General features: G+C 39.0%; 1 protein-coding gene across 5 annotated transcripts in view; it reads right to left on the minus strand.

Annotated features, from left to right (window-relative positions):
* Positions 1-229: 229 nt before the first annotated feature.
* The window catches only part of UBN2 (ubinuclein 2), a 77,516-nt gene continuing 50,615 nt past the window's right edge, over positions 230-27,130 (minus strand). For 4 of the 5 annotated variants that reach the window (XM_050784990.1, XM_050784992.1, XM_050784993.1 and 1 more), the window contains 5 exons: positions 26,531-26,581; positions 24,003-25,553; positions 14,956-15,187; positions 14,440-14,532; positions 230-10,707 (listed from right to left, as the gene is read on the minus strand). In XM_050784990.1, the coding sequence (XP_050640947.1) occupies positions 10,658-10,707; positions 14,440-14,532; positions 14,956-15,187; positions 24,003-25,553; positions 26,531-26,581 (1,977 nt within the window). In that variant the 3' untranslated portion in view covers positions 230-10,657. The remainder of the gene's footprint in view (positions 10,708-14,439; positions 14,533-14,955; positions 15,188-24,002; positions 25,554-26,530; positions 26,582-27,130) is intronic. The other variant, XR_007724363.1, reaches the window with a different exon arrangement.

A 27,130-nucleotide genomic window follows, 5' to 3' on the forward strand; every position in this document is an offset into this window, starting at 1 on the left:
AATGTCAGGTGGCAACAGACCGCAGCTTTGTGACAAATTTTGAACCATTATCTTTTAACTTATCATGTGACTGCAAATTTTGAGTACACTGGGAGGCAGGAGACTGTGTCCTTTACTTCTTGTACCCTGTAAGCCTAGCACAGTGTGATATGGGCAGGAGATACTCCCCCAGAGCTGACAGTGTGATGTTAGAACCCAAGGTAACTCAATAACACAACAGACACGAGGGTAGTATGTACATTCCTCTTTATTTAACACAACAACAAACACGTAACATATACAAAAAGAAAAAACACTCATTAAAAGGCCCTGTCACAAAGGATAGACAGGAAACACCTACACTGAATCAAATAAGGCTCTTGCTTCAAAAACAGGGGTTTGCTAGCTACACCTGGAATATGAGCAAGGCTGTTGCAAAAAAATTAAAAACAAAAAAACAAACCAAAAAAACCCACAAAAATCCCTGCACTGAAGGAGTATATTCATGGGAATAATTTACTAAATTCACAGGTCCATATTTAGGAATGTTTATGCCCTCTCACATATCCAAAATTCATCAGGGTTTATGAAATATGTGATTTTGGTTAAAAAAATTTACCTGTCCTTCTTTTTTCTTAGGAAGGAGTAATAAGAGCTTTCTAAAAACTAGAGACAAGCAAACCACCCAAAGTTTGAAATGTTTTACCATTAAAGTTCAAAGGGCACGTAGAACTGAGAATGCAAAGGCAAGATGGCAGTGGGAAGAAGAACGTGACTTCTGCGTCATTTCCTGGTAGCTAGCGTTTAATTAACCAAATGGAAATACCTCGGCTCAGTGCAGGGTTCAGTAGCAGCAGTTTGTCCATATTCCTGCTCCGATTTGAGCTGGAAATTAAACAAGCACCAGTTCATCTCAAAAGAGCCTTATACAAACACACACACACACATACCCACACCCATTCACATGTCATCACCACCCCCTTTTATTTAGATTTATTATTTTTTTTTTTACTAAAATACAAAAAAGGGAGACAGGTATATTTACAAAAATCCATGGCTGGTACAGTACATAATTTTTAAGACACACTAAATGCTACAATCTTTCAGGTCCTGAGATTATTACAAATATCAACTCAAAGCTTGTGTTCAGGTCCAGTTTTTAAAGGAGGAAAAAAAAATCCGAAAATATTAAGTCACACACTTATTTGAAATACAGTATATCCCTTCAAGTTAGCAAAAACACACCTCCATATAAGCAAATGCGATACAGTAATTCGTGCCTTTCGCCTAGAGGACCATCAACTCTTTAGGCTCCTTCAAGATTGGTTTTGAAACATGTTGGCACCTATGTCAGGTGTGGAGGTGGCTAATGTATGAGGAAGATGTAACTGGAGGGAAGTTCCTCTGCAGAGTGAACATTCACTGTATAAACACATCCTGTTTTTCCTTGGGCTACCAAACAAGTCTTTCCCTTATCAAAATTCATACCAGAAGGGTTAGAAGTATGTGCTCACCCAGACTAAAAATCAGAATCATTATTTCCAATCAGTTACAGCAAATAGGCCTGGAGCTCTGTAATCGTTTTTACAACTGCAAATACACTTTCTTGCTTGTAAGAAAAGAGAGAAAACACCCATCACTTAGTTACCTTGGTAGATTTGGATTAATATATTATGGGGGGCACAAAACTGTCACCAGCTGGAGATTTATTTTCTTAAGTTTGAGGGTGTTTAACCAATGAAATGTAAGGGCAAGCCCCAGATTTACATACTCTCTGAAAGACCAATTTGGTATTTTTGATACTTTCTAAAATAAAGTAAGTTTTCAGTGACAACCAACAAAAGGGCAGTGCAAAGCTTGAATCTTTTCTCTGGAGGCTTGCCATGGATCACAGGAAATTATCTGTAGGTTGGGAACCTACCTCTAATGGGGAGGGGCCCATTGATTATCTGAAGGTCTCAGAAGGTATATGTAATTAATTACAAAGGCATAGCCAAGACTCAAAAATAGCTGACCAAAGTTGGCCAACTTTCCAATTAACTATGTAAAACAGTAATACTTCTGTCAACTGAGAATAAGTTCTTTTTAATTCCTTTAGACACTATTGGGGTAACCCTTGGTAATTTTGCAGGTACAGTAAAGAAAACCCAATTTGCTGACAGAGGGCACACTAACCCTACAAACAGCAGGGATAAGCAAAAAAGGAGGAAAGCTTATGGCTGCAAGCACAGCAAACACAAGATAGCTAAGAGCTGACAATTGATGGGCAGGCTGTCACACAGAAAAACATGTCAACTGGCTGGTCTTGGTTGATACACCTAAATGTGCTTTGAGGGCAGATGGTGTTGTTAACTTCAAAAACAGAAGTATTTCCATGTTATCTTGGGTAATAGTCATCTTGCTTGTATTTATTAGGTTTCCATTAGTGTTCTATTATAAAATATTTAAAACACAGATTTACAATAAAATCATTATATTATTATTAGCAAAGTGGGAACAAATAATGTATAGAAAATTTTGTGAGGAACAAACATAAAATTTGATTCATATGGCCTGTTTGCAAAAGTAGGCTTATTTCAGGGGGAGTATGAAAATAAGCAAGGCAGACTGTTATGAGAAATAGCTCCTAATAAAGATCTCCATCTCTTTAGAATAACCTTGAAAAAGTAACAAGAGGAAGTCATGAAATGCCGCATTATACAGTAGCAAAATCTATTTTTTAATACAAAGGAGAAGACGAAAAAAAAACCCCCTCTAGTCCCAGTGATGACCACCAATGACTGTAAGTCCTAGATACAGAGACCCTAATACTACTACTGCGATTCTGAAAAGCATTCCTGACTTAACAGTTTGGAAAAGTGTCGGAAGTTTAAGTACTAACCCACTATGAAATGGAGATACACAGGAAAGACTGAGAAGTAGAACTATTACAATATGAGGAAATTAAAGATCACAAGTAGCTACTTTCAAGCAAGTGGTACTTTGAGAGTCTATGAGAAAAATAAAATTTAATATCACATTATTCAAAGGCAGTCTGATTAAAATCCTAAGAGAGTCCCTGCCCGAGTCCTCTGCTGGGATGTAAACAGTCTTCTAAAGCAGGCCTGCACAGGGCTTTACTTTTCAGTTCTATGGGCACACAGGATAGGTTGCCAGAGTGAGTGAGAAGAGGATGTAAAAGACAATTTAACCTTTCCTCCCCAGACTCCTAATACACAACTCATATTCTAGAGTAGCAATATGATTAAGAGCTCTGAATAAAGAATGAAGACTAGAGGAAACCAAGAAAGAAGAATTCGACATTAATATTCAAAGCTATTTTTAATTAGAGTTTGACCACCCATTCAGCTCCATAAACCTGAACCTTGCGTCATATAATCTAAAACTCTCAGAATTGAACACTGGGATGATTTTATCATTAACAACCCAAAGACACTCCATGATACTAACTACAGCTTTGCACCAGTGAAAGGCTCTGTAGATAGTCTTTGAATGCAGAGTTCACATTTTAGGATAGATGAACACACAAAGTATCTCTATTTTATGCTTCTGTTAATTTTCCCTAGAGGAACAAACACACATTCAACAAAAACCCTTATGCCTTATTTCTTTGGGTCTTAACATTTGTTATCTGAGAATGGGAAAGACAGGGAAATGTGAAAAAAAAAAGAAGTATGTTTGTCTGCATAGTTGATATTTAGAGGCTACTAACTAAGGCCTTATCTGGAAAAAGCAACAAAAACCCAAAAAGTCTCACACACACACACACACACACACACACACACACACACCCCCACCCCCACCCACCCACCCACCCCTATCATTAGAGATTCAATGGACCTTACCCAATTCTGGAAATTAACCAGATGCTTTGCCTGCTTGGACCTGGTGCTTTCTACTGACTCACTTGAACCTGATAAAATTGGTTCCTCATCCCCCACATTCTCCTTTCCTGACCCTGAATATGTGCTACAATTTAAATTTACACATACACTCCAACAATCATTGCTCAGCATTTACCCCAACTAAAACTGCAGCATCCATTTTTTTTCCTGTTGTTACTATTTTCAATGATAATGGGAAAATTCTATGTAGTAGTACTACTTAATATGCAGGGATGGAAGATGGGATAAAATGATCTTCGTCTCTTCCTGGGAGCTGGGAGAAACATGTTTCCTTCTACCCTGACCTTCCCCACCCCGACCCAGTTAGAAAGTGAATCCTGCCTTCCGTCTCCCATTTTCTTACAACCTGAGCAGCTGATGGCTCCACCTCTTTCACGGGTTGAAGAAGCATGAATTACAAAGGTGCAATGGCTACAAGAGTACCCAGCTGGCTGTGTGTAGTGTTCACCTCTTCGGTGCAGAGCTGGATACACCGACAGTTAATGGAATTAGTACACAATCTCTGATTTGCAAGAATGAGGAGACATCCTACTCATTCTTAGAAAGTTAAAAAGCTTAGCTCTCCGTCCCCAAACAAGCAATAAAAGGAAATTAGACTGAGAAGATGGGAAAGTGAGGCAGTTAAATCTTCCAGGATCATTTATCAACTCCAACAACCAAGCATCATAACTTTATCTAACTTTAGCTCCATAACCTTGACAAAAATCACAATAACACCGTAAAAGGCTAAAAACAAAACAAAACAAAACAAAAACTACTTAAACTTAGTGTTATCTCTCTCCCTTGTTAACCTGAAACTAAACATTTTATCCCACTTCAAAGATAATGTTTAAATAACAAATACGTATCTAAATTAAAATTCCAGTGATTTTTAAATTTAAAAATCATAGGGTGCTTTTTATACTTATTATAAGGAAAACATTTTCTAGCCTCTGCAGGAAGATGATACTACTATTTTTAATTATATAGGACATTTTACAAAAACTCAAAATATTTTTGAAATAGTAAAGTCTCTGATATCCCTGGGAGGTAGGTGAATATGATTATACCCAATTGTCTAATGGGTAATCTGAGGCACGAAGGTTAAACGATATTCCCCCTAGACATAGTCATTCAAGAATAACACTTGTGAATTCCAACTGCCTGGCAAGTTTTGCTATCAGGTAACACTACCAGGAGCTTCTGCTTTTTCCTTTTAAGCCACTAGTCTCTTCTTTCCAATTAGAATGTATTGAAAAGGGGGCACTTACTAGGTATATTAGTACTGGGTTTGAGGGATGGTTCAACTTGGTCTCCCTTAACATGTCTATTTGTTTTCAACAAGAAATCAATGAATCTCAGATACTGAAAATTATGTTATTTTGCTCAAGGGAGAAATCTAAATAACAATAAAATCAGATTAAGCCAAATGTAAGTATCTAGCAAATAAAAAGCAAATGGAAAATCTCTCAAGAATGCTATAGATTATATGAATGTTTTCCTCAGCATCTGAAGTCTTTCTACTTCTGAGTTTATTAACCTTTTAACAGATAGATATGCAGCTATATGATTTCTTCAAAAATCATTTTCCAGAAGAAAATATGATACATTTTTAACATTGCAAGTTGCTAACTTCCTTCTAAACTTATTTAGATACCATATCATGGTTCTAACACTAGCCTTCTCACATGTTTAATCTAGCGCACCTTACCAATGTGACTTGTAAGGTACTCTTGTTATTCCAATGCTTTCTCCTGTATTACTTATGCCAAGATTAAAGAGCAAAGAAAAGTGGGTTACATCCAAGAATAGTCAATGATTCACTAAGTTTATTTTACTTGTAGTAACTGACGTGTGTGTGTGTTGTTATTGTCAACTTCTACAAGCAGATATTCAAAGGGCAAAGATGGCCTCTTGTGAAAAGATACTTCTCTTTTCTTTTTCTTTTTTTTTTTTTTTTATTTGAGACGGAGTCTTGCTCTGTCACCCAGGCTAGAGTGCAGTGGCACGATCTCAGTTCACTGCAACTTCTGCCTCCCGGGTTCATGTCATTCTCCTGCCTCAGCCTCCCGAGTAGCTGGGACTACAGGCGCCTGCCACCACGCCCGGCTAATTTTTTGTATTTTTAGTAAAGATGGGGTTTCACCGTATTAGCCAGGATGGTCTCGATCTCCTGACATCGTGATCCGCCCGCCTCGGCCCCCTAAAGAGCCGGGATTACAGGTGTGAGCCACCGCGCCAGGCCGAAAAGATACTTTTCTAATCCACCCACTTTAATCAACTAAAAGCAATGGAATAAACAAGGCAGAAGTTTTGCAAACATTGAAAGGGGAGTGTTTGGAAAGGATGCAATGGTACAGCAGCTCCTAGTTTTATATATATGTAATGTACGTATCTTACATATATATCCATATACATAGAAAGAAAAGGAAGAGGGTTACAGCATGACATGACGTTGGCAAGTGTGAGATTCTTCCTCCTCAATCCCCTGACTTATCAGTCTGTACTTTAAGATAATCTGACAACAGTTTCAAAAGAGGGGAAAAAAGAAAGAAAAAAGGCACTTAACAAAGACAAAGGCCTGAATTGAGCATGTTTTAGAGGAGTAATATAAGCATTTTACCAGAGCTAAGAAATGATTTACAAAGAGTTAAACTTTTCCCCTTAAAATTTTATAAAATAAAATTGCATAACATGTTTGTGATCAGTCATTTATCTACTACTGCACTTTTCTTCTGCTTCATTATTACAAACACAAAAGCCCCCCCAAAAGCAAAAAACAACAATCATACATGCACAACAGAAAGTAAAAGTGCCCTTTTGAGAACATTAGGTCAGCAGAATTACAGTGCTGAAGCACAGGACAGTTCTCAAGTTTGGCCTGATTATAGATTTTTCTCATTCTTCTATTTCCAACTTTAAAAAAACAAAACAAAAAACAAAAAAGCAAACAAATTCCAAACCTAAATAATAAAAACAACATAGGGACCAGTGTGCTTTTATGGTACACTCCTAAAATAAAGTATCCTAATTCTATACATGAGTCAAATTAGAGGACAGAACATCCTAGAAATAAAGAACTGTAAATTAGATTAAAGTCAACCAATACAGGCAAAGTTCATTTTACAAATGTAGCAGCAAATATGATAGATCACTGGAGTTCTAAGAGATGATCCCAAAGGACACAGAGTTCTCATAACCAATGGCAGTTTGAATAACAGTAGAATTTTTGTTTCAGAAAATGTCTTGAACCAAGTATAGGTGGAAAGGGGTGTGGGAGAGGGCAACCAGAGGAGAAAGACTAGATTAGAGGTGCCTGCCCTTTCCAACCCTGGGTAGTAAACAATTTAGATCTGCTTTGGGAAAAAAATATCCTGGGTTAAAAATCATGTCCAATAAGTTGTTTTCAACCAGGTGTCAAACCCACAGTATTCCAACACATATGTGCCCGGTTCTTCCCCTTACCTTCGTGATTCAATAAACCCTATTCAATGTCCATGATATGAAAAATGTAATTTGGGCTAACAACATCCATCAGAGGGGTGGTGGGCACGAAAGAATGCACTATCACCATCTTCCAATTCCCGCAAAGTATTAGAATTTTATGACTACAGATTAGCCTCATTTCCTTTCCCAAAACCTTTTCCTTCAGGCTGTTTTGAAATCATGATTTCATTTACCCTCCGACCTCAAAAGCATGCAAGAATTATAATTGACTTATAGTGGAAATTATTGCTTGCATTTATTCTGGATGCTCTGAATGAGCTTGACACTTTGCTCCCAGTCTCCAACTGAGGCTCAGCACAGCTATCTCCAAGGACAACTCTGCTGACTGTTATTGCTTGTGAATACTGAGGATTAACTTGTATGTACAGTAACAGCTTATATATCAGTGAAGGCAATTTAAAATATAAAACAGTTGAAAACAAACAGCTTAATCTTCCTGAATCAAGAATCCCGAGGAGTGGGATATAATCATGTGTGCTGATTATTTTTGCATTTGGATGTTGCTAATGCTCTTCAGAAATACACATTGCTCTATAGATATCCTTTCCAATGACTCACCATTTTAAAAAATAACATAATTTGAGTTTTAAGTGCAAAAATACAGTATGAGTCACAAGTCTCTGTGCTAAAAAATAACCAATTTATATGTTTGTTTTTAGTAATAAAAACGGTAAAGACAGGTGACCATAAAGTATGGGCACCTTTTTCAATGTTATGATCTAGAAAAGAAATAGATTAGTATTTACATGTAGAAACTCTCTGATCATACTTTATCTATACAGAAATACAAGGATGTTTGACTGATTCATACAACATAAAAGAGGGGTCCTGACTGAAATGAATTTAAGTTGTCAGTGCAGATGGGGGTTTAAAGTAGGGATCTGACAGCAGTCCTCAAGGAATCAAGACTAAAGAGAACACAGAAGAATCTCCATATTATATTCTTGGAGCCAAGGGCCTTCAGATATTTTTACTGGTTAGTATAAAATGTTACAGGGAAAAGAACTGATTACCTGTTCTTTTCTAATGATGAGAGTCACCAGGGATCTTCACATGGCATGATTCAGAATTGATGGTTTTAAGAAATTCAAATGATTTTTTGACTCAAACTAGTCATTTATATGAATATATGTGTGTATGTACACACATATATTCAAGTATTCCGGAAGAGAGATTAATATGCACTTTGACTTCTCTTGTGGTATGAGAAGTAAAACAAGTTACCTTCCCAAAGGAAAATCTCATCACTTCCCCTAGTATTAAGCAAAGACCTTTTTATTCAATTTTCATAAAAGCAAGAGGTCCACTACATCTGAAAAAGTAAAAAAATTGGGCAAGCTTCCCTAACTGAAACCAAGCAAATCTTCATCAGACATACTGAATTCAAGTCAAACCTCTCTGCGACATCCTTCCAGTATCCTTCCAAAATATCTACTGGGGTTCATACTATATCCATATTTGTTTTATTGATAAACTAAATTCTTAGAGTCAAGAAATTATATCAGTGATTCCTTTGAAATAATCCTTTCCCTTTACTGTAACAAGTTCTTGGAACTAAAGTTTTCAGTTATTTATTAACTTTTTTGCTAGGAAGCAAGCCAATGTGACTTTGAAGTCAAAATATAGGCATACAGATCTAAACAGATCTGTGGTTATTTATTCACAGTCCTGTAGGATATCTGGGACTTTTGCGTATAAAAGAAAAAAGGGCCTGGTTAATACTCTTAATTGAGTAATCTAATGGTATAGGGTAATGTGTAATAAACACATATGCAAGAAATGTTGCCACTACCAGTCTATTGATTTTTTTAGGTTAGTGTGTCATTATAAATGGATCAAGCTTATACCATTTAGAGTTTACACCATTCTCTGATATAGTTTGAAAATACAGAGCTTAAAAAACTAGAATAATACAGCAAAAAAAAAAATCAAATCAAATGCATCCAAGGAGAACCATAAATTTTTCCCTTAACATCCTTTGTTGAATATGCTATTTGCATAAGGAAGCTATAATAACTAAGGAGTCTTATTTTCTGCAGATTTACTCACATATCAATACACTGAGTAAATATTAGTAAAGCTTTAGGATCTCAAATGCTCCAAACAATTTCACTACACTGGATACAAGGAGTAAAAATACATTGTGATTGTGATCCTAATGTGATTCCTCCCTTTAAAATACCATCTTAAAAATTCGAAAACTATATTCATGCCATTTGAATGACCAATGAAGAAACATAGTGTACACTTCTACCTGTTTATACCAATAGCTAATAATCACCTGAAGGACCACTAGCTAAAAGAACAGAAGGAGAAGTTGTGAAGTTAGATGAATTGGGGAAACTTAAGAGTTTATGTTGCTGCAAGGGCTAATAGCAGCAAAGCAATAACCCTGTAAAGATCCCCATTTCTCAAGAGAAAAATGTGAACACAGTCACATTTTAACATCAAGAATGGAAATAAGAATTAACCAGTCAATACTAGATGCACAAATCACCTGAAGAAAAGAGTTAAGTACCTGCTTCTGAATGGAAGATGAAATTGACCCTTTTACAAAAAGGGGACATCTAGGTTTCATCTCTTAAGAGCAACAGGCTATAACTTCCTGATTTTTAAAAATCTAGATGATTTAATAATATATATCACTGTGCTAAAATAACTTTCCTGAAGGATCTTTAGTCCACTGATTTAGGGGAGTTGCTACACACTGGAGAAGATTCAAGTTTGTTCAGGATTTTTGAGGGTATGGTATTTCTTCAGCTACTGTATATCGGAGATAGAATCACTATTGTTATTATTTTTTGTGGCAAATTTGCTACACAGTCCACTCAAATAGACATGATCATTATTCCTGACAAACTGGCCTAATTCCAGTTTTTAATGCCTTTTATTAGCAATTATGTCTATTAAGTGTTCAGATCCAACCCCCAGGATGGATGGAGTTTACCCAAATTCTCTTGACTTCCTTCTTCCTCCCCCGGGAAAAATCAAATTTGTATTTCTGTGGGTTTGACAACTGAGTCTCTTTCAAGTCTATTAATACGGTAACTTTGTCATTCTTTAGAAGAGACCAAAGGTCACTAACTTTGCACAAAAGCATTTCTTCCTCCTGCACCTGGCTTTGCTCAAGTAATGTTTTCTTTTCTTTTTCCTCCTCACCACAGTGCTTGGGACGAGAGAATGTAAACATCGACAGAAACAGCAGCCCTATGACCACATAAGTACTTTCCCATCAGGTAGATTCCATCAGTCAACTAAACATTTCGTCTCCTTTGCTTGCTGGGCAGTCACTGAGATTTCCGTGGTAATTTAGTGTCCCCTTTACTTTGGCCTCCATCTGAGAAAAAGAGATATTAAATTGGTATGGGTCCATATGTTAAAAAAACCAGGTAAGAAAAACAAAGCAAAAAGAACTGACATCTCTGAAAAGATATAACTTTTAATATCTTGCATGCCATATAGCATTATAGAGGTTGATAAAACATCATGGAGATAAAAACTCAAGAAAAATGATCCTCTTCTTTCAAATGACTATGGTTTTCAGTGTTCTATAAATACCATTTCAATAAGTTTTTATTATTTACGTCCCAGCCAATTGTGTCAAATGCTGTAAGAGGGTTACAAAGGAACCAGAAGACACAATTCCTACCTCAGAGGGACCCACTACATCTTTCAATTCCTTTAGAAGACAGGTCAACTTCATTTTTTTTTGTAAGTGAAATAAAATTTCAACCTGGGACACAGCATTTCATAATTCCTGATTGTGTAAACAAATGTAGCAAACTTTTAATCTGTAGTGAAAAACATTCAGCTGAGTCTGTGTGCTCATTCTAACCTAGCTTTAAGTAACAGGAAAGTCTGCTAATGGGACAATGCTCTTTCTTTTCTTTTTTTTGAGACGGCGTCTTAGTCTGTTGCTCAGGCTGGAGTACAATGGCATGATCTCGGCTCACTGCAACCTCTGCCTCCCAGGTTCAAGCAATTCTCCTATCTCAGCCTCCCGAGTAGCTGGGATTACAGGTGTGCACTACCATGCCCGGCTAATTTTTGTACTTTTAGTAGAGACGGGGTTTCACCATGTTAGTCAGGCTGGTTTCAAACTCCTGACCTCATGATCCGCCCACCTCGGCCTCCCAAAGTGCTGGGATTACAGGCATGAGGCACCACGCCCGGCTGTTTCTTTTTTAAAGAGAGAGTCTTGCTATGTTTTCCAGGCTGGAGTGCAGTGGCTATGCACAGATACGATCATAGCACACCACAGACTCAAATTCCTGGGCTCAAGCGACCCTCTTGCCTTAGCCTTCTAAGTAGTGGGACTACCGGTGTGTGCCACCAGACCAGCTCAAAATAATTTCTATTTTTACACACTGCTGTTTAAATGCTTGCAGAAAAACTGTTGATTACTGCATTTAATCCTCAACTAAATTACCTATAAAAACTGGCCAGGAGGAGAGGAAAGGGGGATACCAGGGCAAGGGTAGGGCCCCATGACCTGGAGAGCCAACAGAATATGGAGAAAGTCTCCAACAGGTCATGGCCTTAGCAAGAAAAATGAGGCCTCAAAGACAACCCAGGTCTGACAGCAAAGAACAGGGAAAGGAAACCTTTTATTCTGAGGGAAGAGGCATGAATGGCAGAAATACACAGGTGAAAAGGAACAAATTTGACCAGGGTTTGGCAAACTACAGCCCATAGGCCAAATCTGGTTCCCTGCTTGCTTTTGTATGTAAAGTTTTATTTACAGTCATACTCATTTGTTTAAATACTTCTTATGGCTGTTTTTCACTACAATGGTCAGTTGAGTAGTGGTGACAGAGACCATATGGACTGCAAAGCCTAAGATATTTACTATTTGGCCCTTTACAGAAAAATTTTACTGAGCTTTTACACTACATAAAATTAATTAACATTAATTGAGCTCTTACTATGCACCAGGTGCCATGCTAGAAGCTTTAAATCAATTATTTTTTATTAAATTCTCATATGAAGTCCTTAAAAACATTTGTTGTCTCCAGTTTACAAGCAAGAGAAAGTGATGTTCAAACAAGTTAAACCTATTCAAACCGGCAGTTCTGTAATTCAAAAATCCAAGTCTGATCCTCAAGTTCAGTGACTTATACTTTAAAATGGGTCTTAAGGGAAAAATTTTAAACTCTTTTTTTTTTGGAGACAGACTCTCACTCTGTTACCCAGACTGGAGTGTAGTGGCATAATCAGAGCTCACTGCAGCCTCGACCTCCCAGCTACAGGTGATCCTCCCACCTCAGCCTGCCGGGTAGCTGGGACTACAGGGGCACACTACAATGCCCAGAAAATTTTTTGTAGAGACAGCATTTCACCATGTTGACCAGGCTGGTCTCGAACTCCTGGACTCAAGCCACCTGCCTGCTTGGCTTCCCAAAATGCTGGGATTACAGGCATGAGCTACCAAGGCTGGTTGAAAAATTTTAAACTTTTTAACTTTAGTTATTTGGAAAATACTGACAGTCATGTTTCCTTTCTCCCTCTGGAACAGCAGTGCTGCATTGATAAACGAGATAGTTCGTGTAAGAGCGAACACTGGGGTCTTTTGGAGCCATGAGAATCCTGCTTGTTTAATTCCTTGCAGGTGGCCACATTCATGCCAATCTGCTCATGAGTACACTACCCTCAGCTGGATTCATTATACCAAACAGTTGTCTACACCCAGGGAGGAACTGCTTTAGTCACAGGGCAATTCTCTTTAGATATTTAAACTAGTCAGAGTTCAGGAAGATTGGGATTGTTGACATTTGTGCCACGACTCTCTGTTACCCATTTTACATAACTGTGGTTTTATGCTCATTCTCAAGGGTAAGACTGGGACAGCTCACCACTTAGTTCTTTCGGAGGATTAATGGCAATCTGTTGCCTCAAGATTGCTCCTCAGTTCCCATCTCTGCACTGTGGTTAATGTAAACTGGTTCAAAGATCATTTTGATTCAGTGGCCAAAAAAAAAAAAAAGTGAGGCCTAGTCAACTTTCAAAGTTAAGAGGGCAGCTGAGCAGTTATTTCTGCTCAAAAGATCCTGAAAATGGGCTTCAGAATAATATCAGTGTCTATGGAGGTCAACTGCTGGGGAAAACGAGAAGCTGGAGCCCAGTGTGTTTGGCACACTGCCTAATCTGACTGCCTAATGTCAGATTTCAGAGCGATCTGGCTGCCTACAAGGACATAATGCATACAGCTTGGATCATATTAATGTTTATTTTCTGAGACAGTCTTACTCTGTTGCCCAGGCTGGAGTGCAGTGGCGTGATCTCGGCTCACCGCAACCTCCACCTCCCGGGTTCAAGCAATTCTCCTGCCTCAGCCTCCCGAGTAGCTGGGACTACAGGCACGTGCCACCAGGCCCAGGTAACTTTTGTATTTTTAGTAGAGACGGGGTTTCACCATATTGGCTAGGCTGGTCTTGAAACTCCCAACCTCAAGTGACCTGCCCACCTTGGCCTCCCAAAGTGCTGGGATTACAAGAGCGAGCCACTGTGCCTGGCAGGATCATATTAATTTCATCTCTGCTAAAATGCCAAGACATTTAATGACTAAGAATATAGGTCATGGAGTCAGACTTCCTGGGTGTGAATCTCAGATCAAGCATTTGTTATCTGGGCAAGTTGTGTATTACCTTGGGCAAGTTGCTTAGCTCTCTGATTCAGTTTCGTGATCTGTAAAATGGAGACCGTCATCTAAGGACTAAGCTATCCATGTAAGCTGTCACAAGACTATGTGGCATTTAGTAAGCTTTCAATAAATGTAAGCAACTATCATTACTGTACATAACTTTTAACCATCTTATGAATCCTCTCATTAGTCATCATTTCCACATAATAAACACCTTCAAAAAGGCTTTTAGGTTACAGAAGATCTCGTTTACCTATTTCCTTCCTCTTAAAAGGAATTTGTTGCTAATGAGGAATGAGGATTCAGTCTATGAAAATTTCCATTTTCCAGCCTTTGTGATTCAATTCACAATGTTTTCAGAAAAGTATAATCCATATCTACAAGCCTATACAAATAAGAACGAGAGGAAGAAGGAGACGGCGTTCTCACCGTGAAATGCTTGCTGTGAGTGTGCAGGCAGAGGTGAGTGGGAAAGCGCTGCTGCATGCTGGGCTCCTCCTGGCTGTAAACCCTTGAGTAAATCTGAGAGGAAAACAGACTTGTCAGTCATCTTTAAATCCAGATTGGAGCCCTTTTAGTTCAAAAATGAAAACTGATTTACGTAATGCCGGCACAGCACCTGACTTCGAAGGCCTTCTAAAACTAGAGCACGTTTTTAAAAATTTACTTATTTTAATGTATGTGTATGCACATAACCCAACACAATTGACTTCCTCTTAAAAATTTCATTAAGATGGAAATGTGGTATAGATAGCTTAAAAACTGTATATAAAACCCCAGTGTCCAATAATTTTACTTACTATATATACATATAAACTGCATTTCTTAAGAAAAAACTATAATCTTCATTAACTCCAACTGGACTACTCTTAATTAGAATAAATTTATAAGGTTTCCTGTTCTGTCAAGCTAGACAGCCCAAGCAAATAGAAGAGCCCCACTTACTCTGAGTTAGGCTATGGTGGAAAGCGGCTGAGGTAGATCCCGAGGTGGTTGTCACTCCAGCTGTGTCCGTTCCAAAGCCAAATATCTCCAAGGGAAACGGGAAGGGCATGGTCACTGGAACAAGGCCACCCAGCATCCCAAAAGGAGTCACATTTTGATTTGTTACAGACAAAGGTGATGTCATGAGAGTCAGAGGTGAGGCATTAGCCAATAATGATGCTCCTGCTGTGGACTGTGCAGAAACCAGGGGTCAAAATACGTAAGAAATAAAGTAATCCAAATTGATTTATTTTCTATAATATCCTCACAGATGCAAGACTATGCCTTACATCTGCTCTGACAGAAACGTTGTGAGACAGGCTCTTCATTACCACTGTAGTTTCCTCAGACGCTGTTATTTTAGTGGCACTTATATGAACACTCACGCACTCTCTCAATCTACTAATTCCCAACCTTACACTTGCACTCCTCCACTTTTGCCTCCTAGCCCAAATACCTGAACCATGAGTAAACAATCCCATGCAATTTTGGCTGGGTCTCTGAAAATGCTCACTTTACTATTTGTCTCATCATCTTTCCTGCAGCGGCTGCTCTAGACTGCTGCTTTCAGGGCCCTACCCAGTATCCTTTACTGTCATCACATCAGCTTAGAGACCAGGCCGAGGCATTCTTCCTCGCCATGAGCCTCACCTGCCCTTCTCCAAAGCTAACCACCTGACTTACACCATGAATTCTCACCGTATAGAACTTTCTTGTACAAATATCTACTACTGCACCTTTTCCATGTTTCCTCTGCCTTCTCAGATACAGAAACTTATTATTTCTTTTTATAACCACGCCGTTATTCTAGCTCTTCCTCAACTCCTAGCCACTATCTAATTTGTCTTCCTTTTATTATCAAACAGAATGACAGACTTCAGTTTCCTTAGTTCCAGTCACTTAACTCCTGAAAGCGATTTTCACTTTATTACTTTTCTGAAATTACACTCCTTAAGGTAAAAGATAAACTGGACAGTGTTTTCACACTCCCCTACCTGGGCTTTGACGCCATGTTTACGAATAAAAACACTGAAATCAGAAATATGCTAACATATTTGGACTGCAGGGAGGAATTTAAAAAAATAAAATAAATAAGAAATACGCTGACCTGGATGGGCTTTCACAGAGAACTTACTTAAATATATTCCCCCTGCCCAAACTCCGCCCCCTTTTTAAGACAGGGTCTCCTGTTGCCCACACTGGAGTATAGCAGTGCAATCACAGCTAACTGCCATCTCAAACCTCCTGGAGGCTCAAGTGATCCTCTCACCTCAGCCTCCCGAGTAGCTAAGACTACAGGCACATGCCACCATACCTGGCTAACATTTTTTGTATTTATTATACACGGGGTTTCACCATGTTGCCCAGGCTGGGATCGAACTCCTACGCTTAAGCGATCTCCTCACTGCCTGTGCCTCCCAAAGTGCTAGAATTATAGCGTGAGCCAGAACGCCTGGCAAATATCTTCCTATACCTAGTTTAATTCTTTGAACAGTTTTCTACACAACAATTACATTTTTTCCATTTTGATTTTTTTTTAAAAAGATTATTATTTTTTGAGAGACGGGGTTTCACTCTGTTCCCCAGGCTAGAGAGCAGTGGCACAATTGTAGCTCACGGCAGACTCAAACTCCTGGGTGCAAGTGATCCTCCCATCTCAGCCTCCCAAGTAGCTGGGACTACAGGCGTGTGCCACCAGACCCAGCTAACTTTTTAAAATGTTTTTGTAGAGACGGTGTCTGCGTTGCTCAGGCTAGCCTCGAACTCCTGGGCTCCAGCAATCCTCACACCTAGGCCTTCCAAAGCACTGAGATTACAGGCATGAGCCACCATGCCTGGCCAACATTGTTCTTTTCTATGTGCACTTACTTACCAACAGGGAGTTGATACAATCAAATTTTCTCATTATGATATGTTATCTATTATAGTTTCTGTCATTCTGAGATTTCTTTTGTAGTCTTATTTTACCAAATCCAAATTTTCCTGGTCAAAACTTTAACTTTGTATTTTTTTTGGTTTCCCTTTTTTTTTTTTTTTTTGAGACGGGAGTCTCACTCTGTTGCCCAGGCTGCAGTGTAGTGCTGCGATCTTGGCTCACTGCAACCTCCACCTCCTGGGTTCAAGCAATTCTCCTGCCTCGGCCTCCTGAGTAGCTGGGACTACAGGCATGTGCCACCATGCCCAGCTAATTTTTGTATTTTTAGTAGAGATGGGGTTTCACCATGTTGGCCAGGATGGTCTCGAACTCCTGTGCTCAAGTGATCTGCCTGCCTTGGCCTCCCAAAGTGCTGGGATTATAGGCATGAGCCACCGTGTCCCACTAAATCTAAATTTGATCAGGAAAATGGAATTTGTTGACTATTTTAAAAATAATAAATGTTAGCTCTTTCCACTTTTATTATGTGTATCAATAAGCATTATTAATTAAGGACTTATTATTTTAAAAATCTTGGTCCTTTTGCTGCTGGTGGGGTATTTCTTAATGTATAAGAAAAATGCAGACAATCTTTCCACACACACATACCACATAACATTACATATATTTGTACACTTAAGAGGTTATGCCACTGCTGAACAAACAAATGAAGAATATCCACAAGCGGCCTTCTTTCTGGTTCTTTAACTGCCTCCCTCCTCTGTTCTCCTTTATTTGTTAATAAAAATAACAAATTTTACAACTGAAATTTATATCCGTAGTTCTGGCCTCTCATCTGTTTCCATCCTGTATATCTGAGAGTTAACTGAATAATTCCGCTTGAATATCTAGCACCAACTTGACATATCCAAAGCTGAAATCATCTTCTCCAATGGGTTCCCCCATCTTCTGTCAACTGCTTTCACCAGGGAATTCCATTCTTTCCAGTCACTTAGGCTTGAAATCTTAGTTTTCAAGTATCATAAAATGATGACATTATAGTCAACAAACCCATTCTTTCTTTTTTGCCAAAATTTTCTCTTACACGTAAGTACAAACCTTCACCACTCTATGTTTGAACCTGACAGTTTTTATTTGCCAGTCTTTTCCTGTACTGTGCCAACCACGATATACAAAGTGAGTGCATTTAGGAAAAAAATTACGAAGTTAGAGATAATAGTATCTTAATGCAACCAGGATAGAAAAGATCCTGCATCAACTTAAAAATGAACCAGTGTTGGCCAGTGCAGTGGCTCACGCCTGTAATCCTAGCACTTTGGGAGGCCAAGGTGGGCGGATCATGAGATCAGGAATTCGAGACCAGCCTGACTAACATGGTGGTCTCTACTAACTCTGTCTCTACTAAAAATACGAAATTACAATAATTAATTCAATACAAAAATTAGCCAGGTGTGGTGGCACATGTCTGCAGTCCCAGCTACTCGGGAGGCTGAGGCAGGAGAACCGCTTGAACCTGGGAGGCGGAGGTTGCGGTGAGCCAAGATTGTGCCACTGTACTCTAGCCTGGACGACACAGCAAGACCCTATCTCGGGAAAAAAAAAAATTAACCAGAGTTGCTTCTTCTTTTAATCATAATTCTACTGCAGTCTTGGAATGATAAAGAGTCTCCAAGGCTGTGTGCCCCAACTGGAGTTCCCTAGTGAGGAACATTAAATACTGTTAATAAAAGGAATCTTTTAAAGCTTTTCTGGAGGAGTGCAATTGAAGCATTAAAATAGATGCAAAATGAGGGCCAGTCACTATGGCTCACTCCTATTATCTCAGCACTTTGGGAGGCTGAGGTGGGTGAATCACCTGAGGCCAGGAATTCAAGACCAGCCTGGCCAACATGGTGAAACACCGTCTCTACTAAAAATACAAAAATAAGCCGGGCATGGTGGCGCTTGCCTGTAATCCCAGGTACTCAGGAGGCTGAGGCAGGAGAAGTGCTTGAACCCTGGAGGTGGAGGTTGCAGTGAGCCAAAACCACGCCACTGCACTCCAGCCTGGGCAACAGAGCGAGACCCTGTCTCCAAAAAAAAAAAAAAAAAAAAAAAAAAAAAAAAAACCAAGATGTAAATTAGGCAGGGCAATTTCCAAAATTAAATAACTCAAGTATAGCAATAAAAAAGTGATACTATGCCATAACTGCCTAACATTTTACACTTTCAAGTAACTTCTATATCCACTTTGTTTATAAATATAAATGGAAGCATCAGATAATCTAAATGTGACATGGGTATTTGCAAATCTCTCTAACCTAAAAGATGGAGACCTTTCAGCAGTGGGGTATTCCAATGTTGACATAATCTGGGATCATGCACAAGAAGTCAGCATGAAGCAGCTAAATAGTTCAGGATTATGCCCCACAGTCAAAAATAGTTTCCGTGACCTCTACATTTTATTCCCAGGGGAAAAAAACATTGAAGGGAAACCTTGCTCTTCCCATAGTGGGCATTAATTTTTTTTTTTTTTGAGATGGTGCCTCCCTCTGTTGCCAGGCTGGAGTGCAGTGGCGCGATCTCAGCTCACTGCAACCTCCGACTCCCAGATTCCAGTGATTCTCCTGCCTCAGCCTCCCAAGTAGCTGGGATTACAGGCACATGCCACCACACCCAGCTAATTTTTGCATTTTTAGTAGAGACGGGGTTTCCCCATGGTGGCCAGGATGACCTCGCTCTCCTGACCTTGTGATCCACCCACCTCGGCCTCCCAAAGTGTTGGGATTACAGGTGTGACCACTGCGACCGGCTGCAATTAAATTTTTTTTAAACCACATACTCTACTTTGGTGAGTGCACTGATCCCCTATTTCCCACAACACTCAGAGTAACCTTTTGAAATGCAAATCAGACCATACCAGTCCCCTGCTTAAGAAACTCCAATAGCTTCCCACTGCACAGAGAATAAAATCCAAAGTCCTTACTGTGGCTCACAAGGTCCTCCATGACATGGTTCTGGTCTCTCTCTGATCTCATCACCTACCACTCTCTCTCCATGGTCCAGACATGCAGGCCTTCACTTCAGGCTCTTTTCCATCTCAGTGTCTTCATACAAGTGTTCCCTCTGGCCTGAATTATTTTTCCCCTCTTTTCTCCACATGGCTGGCTTCTGCTCATTCAATTCTCAGATCAAATGTTACCTCCTCAAACCTTCTTCACCTTCTTTATGCTGGCAGCAATAACTCTTTATCATATTATCCTACAAATTTTATTTTTTCATAAAACTTGTATTTTTGCTTGTCTTCCTACATAGACTATATGCTCCATGAGAGCAGGAATGCTGAGTATGCTGTTCATCCCTATTTCCCCAGCACCTAGAAGAGTGCCTGGCACATAGTAAACATTCAATAAACATTTGCTTAATGAATGAATGATGTTTGGAATTATAAAGTGGCAAAGACAAGATTCAAAGAAAATCAGTAAATTGAAGGGTAAGAAACAGGAGGAAACCCCTGTGTGGAAAGTTATTAAATAGAAAGCAAGCAGAGCTAACAACCTGAACCCAGAAGGAGTTTACCTTTTGCCATTTGTTAAAGGACCTGTCATTTTCACTCTGCAAATGAGTAGACACCCACAGATGCCTTTCAGACAGAAGGTGAATGCTTTACACGCATAGATAGGAAATCTGTTTTCAGTACTGGAGAGCTATAGACAGGTTCTAGAGGCCACAAGATAGCTGGTAAGACTTCACTGAGATGCTACGTTAAAACAAAAAGAACTTTAGTTTCGTCAAGGGGTAGAAATGCCCTTAATGAATTATTAAACTTTTCTTCAGTCAAACCAGTAAGACAGAAAAAAGAAAAAAGATCAGATATGAAGACAGGAACACCTCAGTCTCCAAATCATAAAGCCATTTGGGAGAGGAAGAAAACCAGGAGGGAGTAGCTAGTCTTCAGAAATGCATATTTTGCCAAGTAGCCTCCATGCTGACAAACCAATTATTTGTTAGACGATACAGGGGTTCTTTTGCGATAAATGATCAAATACAGGAAGATCTTTGGGAACAAAATAGAACTGACAGATTGTAGAGATGACAAAGGATGAAGAAAGATTTAATCTTAAGTTCAAAGAAAATGAAGCAAATGAAAATAAAAAGGAGTTTTTAATTCCAGAAATAACTCCCCAAATTATTATAAAATTGATAAAATTAAGAGTTTTCCATTTATTATTCTTATTTAAAAACACTAAGAAGAAAATGCTGAAAGGGTTAAAAGTAGTTAACCCTAGGAGGAGGATATGGGGCAGGGAACTGCCATTTATGCTATCTTTTCACTTATTCCTTTTATCAAATTAAGAATCTTAACAAGAGTAAATTTTTTAATAAAGATAATATAGACAGTAATGCAGACTAACTCCAATCTTCCACATACTTTTTTTTCATAAGGGAAGGTCTTTATTCATTCATCTCCATATACATTTTAACATATAATCCCTAATATCAATTTGTTTTTATTATTTTATTTCTGATGAAAGTAAATGTACATACATAAAACATCAGTTAATCCTAGATTTCAATTAATGAATTACCAGTTAGCTGAATTTGTTCTACATTAGAATTCTGACATCTAGTCATTCCTATGCCTACATCAGTGGCAGAATGATGATGTGAATATACGTATACTGAATGTACGCAATGTATATTGAGTATCAACCCTTAGACTGTATTGAACAGCAGTAAACCTTGACATACAGCAAGGGGAAACTCTTCTCATTAGATGTTGCTGTTCCACATAAATAGGAGGCAGTACGAAGAGTACTTCCTTAGACAACACAATTCCATAAATCAATAAAAGTTAAGTTTTCAAAGAATATTTAAGAACCTAAGAACTTGCATATCATAAAATGGTATTTTTTTTTTGGACAGTTATAAAATGAAATATATAAAACACATTTTATCGAAAAAAGTCTTAAAAAGTACCTACAAAGCGTAAACAGTGTTGGATTAATAGGTGATTTTTATTTTCTTTTTTCTAAATTTGACTTCAATGAACACATATTACTTTCAGGGGAAAAAAAGTTAAAGAATCTAAACCATTAACATAAAGGACAAATCTGAGAAAGTGTCAGAATACAAAGAAGTGGCAGAGAGAGTAAAAAATAACAGAAGATAATATGGAAGACAGAGAGACGAAACATAGGTTGGGTGTGGTGGCTCATGCCTATCATCCCAGCACTTTGGGAGGCTGAGGCAGGCGGATCACTTGAGGTTAGGAGTTTGAGACCAGCCCAGTCAACATGGTGAAACTCCAACTCTACTAAAAATATAAGTTAGGCCAAGCATGGTGGCTCATGCCTGTAATCCCAGCAGTTTGGGAGGCCGAGGTGGGTGGATCACCTGAGGTCAGGAGTTCAAGACCAGCCTGGCCAGCATGGCAAAATACTGTCTCTATGCACGGTGGTGGGTGCCTATAATCCGAGCTACTCAGGAGGCTGAGGTAGGGAGAATTGCTTGAACCCGAGAGGTGGAGGTTGCAGTGCGCCGAGATCACACCACTGCACTCCAGCTTGGGCGACAGAGGAGACTGGGTCTCAAAAAATAACAATAAATAAATAAACATACAAAAATTAGCCAGGCATGGTGGCAGGTGCCTGTAATTCCAGCTACTTGGGAGCCTGAGGCAGGAGAATCTCTTGAACCCAAGAAGCGGAGGCTGCTGTGAGCCAAGATTGCGTCACTGCCCTCTAGCCTGTACAACAGAGTGAGACTCCGTTTCAGGGAAAAATTAAAAAATAAATAAATAAATAAATATAATAAAGGGTTCTCAAAAAACTTAGGATAAATGCATCAGAAACAGTAATCAGACACATAATACAATAAAATATTCTTGATCTAAAATAAATAACCAGGTCTGAGATGGAATGCTATTATTATGTTCTAGGTATACAACTAATGAAAACTAGGCAGAGAAAACACATTAATGATAAGGGAACAAAAGGAGAATGAGAAAAGTCTGAGAATGGTCTCAGACTTCTCCATAATCCTAAATACTAAGCAAGAGTCAGTGGAAGAGTATTTACAAAATTTGAAGTGGAACAGTTAGTGCCCCAAGAAGGTTATGCCTACTCAAGTGTGATAGCACAGAAAGAAATTACCAGGTGCACATGAGCTAAGGTAAAATAGCATTCATGCTACCCTTTTTAAAATTTATTACTATTTTTTTTTTTGAGATGGAGTTTCGCTCTGTCACCCAGGCTGGAGTGCAATGGCGTGATATCATTCACTGCAACCTCTGCCTCCTGGGTTCAAGCGACTCTCCTGCCTCGGCCTCCCAAACAGCTGCGACTACAGGCATGCGTCACCATGCCTGGCTAATTTTTTTGTATTTTTAGTAGCCAGGGTTTCACCATGTTGGCCAGGTTGGTCTTGAACTCCTGACCTCAAGTGTTCCTCCTGCCTTGGCCTCCCAAAGTGCTGGGATTAGAGGCATGAGCCACCATGCCAGGCTACCCTTCTTAAAAAGATTGCTTGAGTGAGGCACTCAGCTAATTGAGAGATAAGTTTAAACTAAAAATTCATGAATGGGAAAACTGTGGAATAAAAGGACAACTGACACTAATTTGACACAGAAAATTATATAGCACTATAAAATTAATGCAAAATAAAAATTTTGAGAAGATAAATGATTAAAAAATAACAGGAATGTAAAAATTTGATTTAAAAATAAGAAAGCTGGCAGGAGAAAAACGGAAGGGAAGAGTTAAGTGAATGTTAAATTCCTAAGTTACTACTTTGTTCTGAATTTTGATAAGAAAGTTTGAAATATGCATTTTAGTTGTGCTTTTTCAAATAATTTTAAAGTTGATTTAGTGATGGTTGCTTGTAATGAAGACATCGTTCTGTCGGACAGCTGAATGCTGGTGCACCTTTGTTACTTTGTTTAAAAAAAAAATTCCACATCCCAACAAACACCTCATCTACAAGTGTGCCTACCACTATGATGTCAGCATCAGGAATATTCCATGGCCACAGGCTGTAATAAGCCTATTGAGAACAATCCACATATCATAAAAAGCTTATTAAAGTTACCTACAAGAAAGATGACACTATGCAATCTTACAGTTTATCACATGGATGTACAGAACATACATACCTGCACACTGGCTGTTACCACTGAAGACCCTGAGGCAGTGGATGGTCTATGTGGAGTAGACAATGGTTTGGTAGCACCCTGTGTTCCACTTCCTGTTCCCCCAGATAGACTAGTCCTATTAGCTCCGCTTGAGTTAAGGTTGCTACCTCTGCTGGCAGGTACATTCATTGCAATTCCACTCAAGCTATTCTTCCCAACAGTTCCAGTGGATGATGAGTTTGTTAGCTTTGAGGGGGCCTGAAGATTTTTTGTAGATGGAAGGCCTGAAGTGCGATTAGAGGGCAATAAATTCAAGGTGGGAGACTGTCTGCTGATGTTCATTCCACTGGGCTGTTTATGGACCGGGTTGTTAGTGCTGGAGTGGCTACTCTGGGCTACTAGTGCATTTGGACTGGAACTACTTGGGGATACAGTAGGCTTGGGAGTCGGGTTGGATTTAGAAATAAGTTTAGTTGATACTGAAGGCTTAGCTGACAGAGAGGGCTTGGGTGAGGCAGAAGGCTTAGGCGAGGGCAGGGGTTTAGGAGATGTGGCAGGCTTGGGAGATGCGGCAAGTTTTGGGGAGGCAGCCATCGAGAAGGGAGATTTGAAACCCTGCGTGGAGATCTGTGACACCATAGCCTTGGCTAAATAGTTACTGGAGGTAGTGGTGCTAGGTACTGTCCTAGAAACCAGGGGGTGGGACCCTTGAGAACCATTTCCAGGTGAGGGGGTAGATAAAGGAAGGCGGTACATAAGTGGCTTATCTGAAGTCTTAATAAGCGAGGAGGGACAGGAGAGTTGGGGATTATTACTTAACTTCACCACAGGGTTGGTCTGGGATTTACTGATGGTGGCCTGTAATGGAGACACATAGTTCTGCTGGACAGCTGAATGCTGGTGCACCTTTGTTACTTGTGTTAATGAAGAAGCATCTTGGGCCTCGGATGTTCCCAGAGCATGAGAAGAGGCAGCAATTTGGGCTTGGGAAGAAGAGGAGACGTGGGTCTGTGAAGAGGAAGAAGTGTGAATCTGGCTTGACCTCTGAAGTCCTTGTTGAAGTAGCCTGGCTGGCAAAGGTTCTAAAGAAACTTTAGGGTTCTGAATGGAAGAACCAGCAATAAGGCCTGAAGAGATGCCAGTATGAGCTAAATCCTGGGGTTTCTTTGGTACTGGCCCTGTGTGACCAGCAATAAGACTTGAAGAATGTGTAGGCTGAGTAGAATCTAGTTTTTTGGGAGTAGCCAGTGGCAGCTTACTCATGATACTAGCTAATTTTTCTTCTCTCAGTCCTGGACGAGGCTTTGTGGTTGGCATGCTTATCCTTGAGCCAACAGGAGGGCCCTTGTTCCCACTGTTGATAACCGCTAAAGCTTCAGAAACAAGATCCAGTGAAGGTGAATGGAAAGAAAGGTCTTCATCTAGTGAGTCGTCGAGGCAGATGGTTTCTTGGGCTGGTGCAGAGCTAGAGCTGGCTGCAGCAACGGCAGTTGTGCTGGAGCTCGTTGGAGGACCGCTAACCGAAGCCACCAGGGATGCCGGAGTTTTCTGGTCCTTTTTTGGACTATACTCCTAATGTAAAGCATCATATGAAAAAAATAGAAATGGTGAATAAAAAATTACAAAGTTAATTTTAAATAACTAAGAGATTTTCATGACAATTAAAATTGTTTTTCTACTGGAAATGTTTAGGGACTATCAAAACAAAAATAATTTTTGAGATGACAGAGCTCCTGACTGAGCTGTCCTCACAAGACAAAGTATCTGATATATTGCACATAGCTGTCATACCTTGGTAAGCTTAACACCAAGTGGAAGGAACATTCATATACTAGTAACATTACTGATGAGCCTCCCTCACCTGCATCAGATCTTCACATCCTGTTCCAAATCCATCTGTTCAGATTATTCTCTTTTTATTCCCCTGCACTCAGGAGAAATTCTGCCTTTATATTAAGACTCTCCCCTTCTCGTCTGGGATGGTTTGCTAGGAGGCTGACCTTCACTTTCTGCTTCCATGCATTTCTGCCTCTTTGTATGCCCTGTCCTGCAGCTACCCTACAGCCAGTACATAGAAAAACTGGTACGTCAAAGTGGCAGATGATTCAATCCAAGCATATATAAATTATGCTATTTGTTATGGTGAATCTGTAATTTATTTGTAAATTATTCATTTGTCATTTATTCAATATATATCCATTAAGTGTCCGCTGTGAGCAGGGCTCTATGCTAAGAAAACAAGGGTATTAAGAATTACAACTCTGAATACCTAACAGTTGTTAGAGTCTGTTTCTCAAAGAATCAACCTTCTTAATATTTAAGGAAAATAACTAGAGCACAGTTTACAATATTCAAAGAGCAAAAGAATTAAAAAGCATCTATTTATTTTTAAAGATAAATAAAGTATTTGACTCATTTTATTAAGATTGAGAAGCAAAAACCTATTACATAAAAGTCATATCAAAGTCTCCTCAATTAGTTTCTTAAACAAACCCAAACAAACCTAGAGTGTTATATTATATACTGATTTATACAACCATAGCACTTACCTTAAGCATAGTGGGGAAAGAATGGAGAGGAAGGGTCTTTACCATCACCTCCTAAGGTATTACATAAGCAAGCTGTTAAGAATACTGTTACACTCTAACTTCCTTAGTATTTTTTCTAAGCTTTTATTCTAAAACCCCTGATTAAAAACCTCACTGCCTATTGGAAGTACAAGTGTACTACATTAAGGTCACAAATGTCTGCTAAGAAGAATAGGTAATACAAATGAGATACGTTTGTTTTGATATGCCATCCACTTACGTAATTAGTGAAAATACCATTATAAAAAGTACAAAATAAAGGGTGGGAAATGTATCCAAATGTTGGAAGTATTACTAGTATAAAACTGCTGTTTTAAAGTGACTTTTTGATTATTAATTTTTATTTATAAAAACATCAAATGCACTCTAATAGAATACTGTGTAGATTTATACTGGCAGAGAATTGTTCAGGATACATAACTGAGTCAGAAAAGCAGGTTGTCCCATTTATATAAAAGACTAAATAAATGGATAGCTAATTGGATAGATGCATGGATGGATGAATGGAAGGGAGGGAGGGAAGAACAGAGTTTCAGAAGAAGGGAAGGAAGATGTGTCCTA

This window comes from Macaca thibetana, chromosome 3 (assembly GCF_024542745.1).
Source record: "Macaca thibetana thibetana isolate TM-01 chromosome 3, ASM2454274v1, whole genome shotgun sequence".
Lineage (NCBI taxonomy): Eukaryota > Metazoa > Chordata > Mammalia > Primates > Cercopithecidae > Macaca > Macaca thibetana.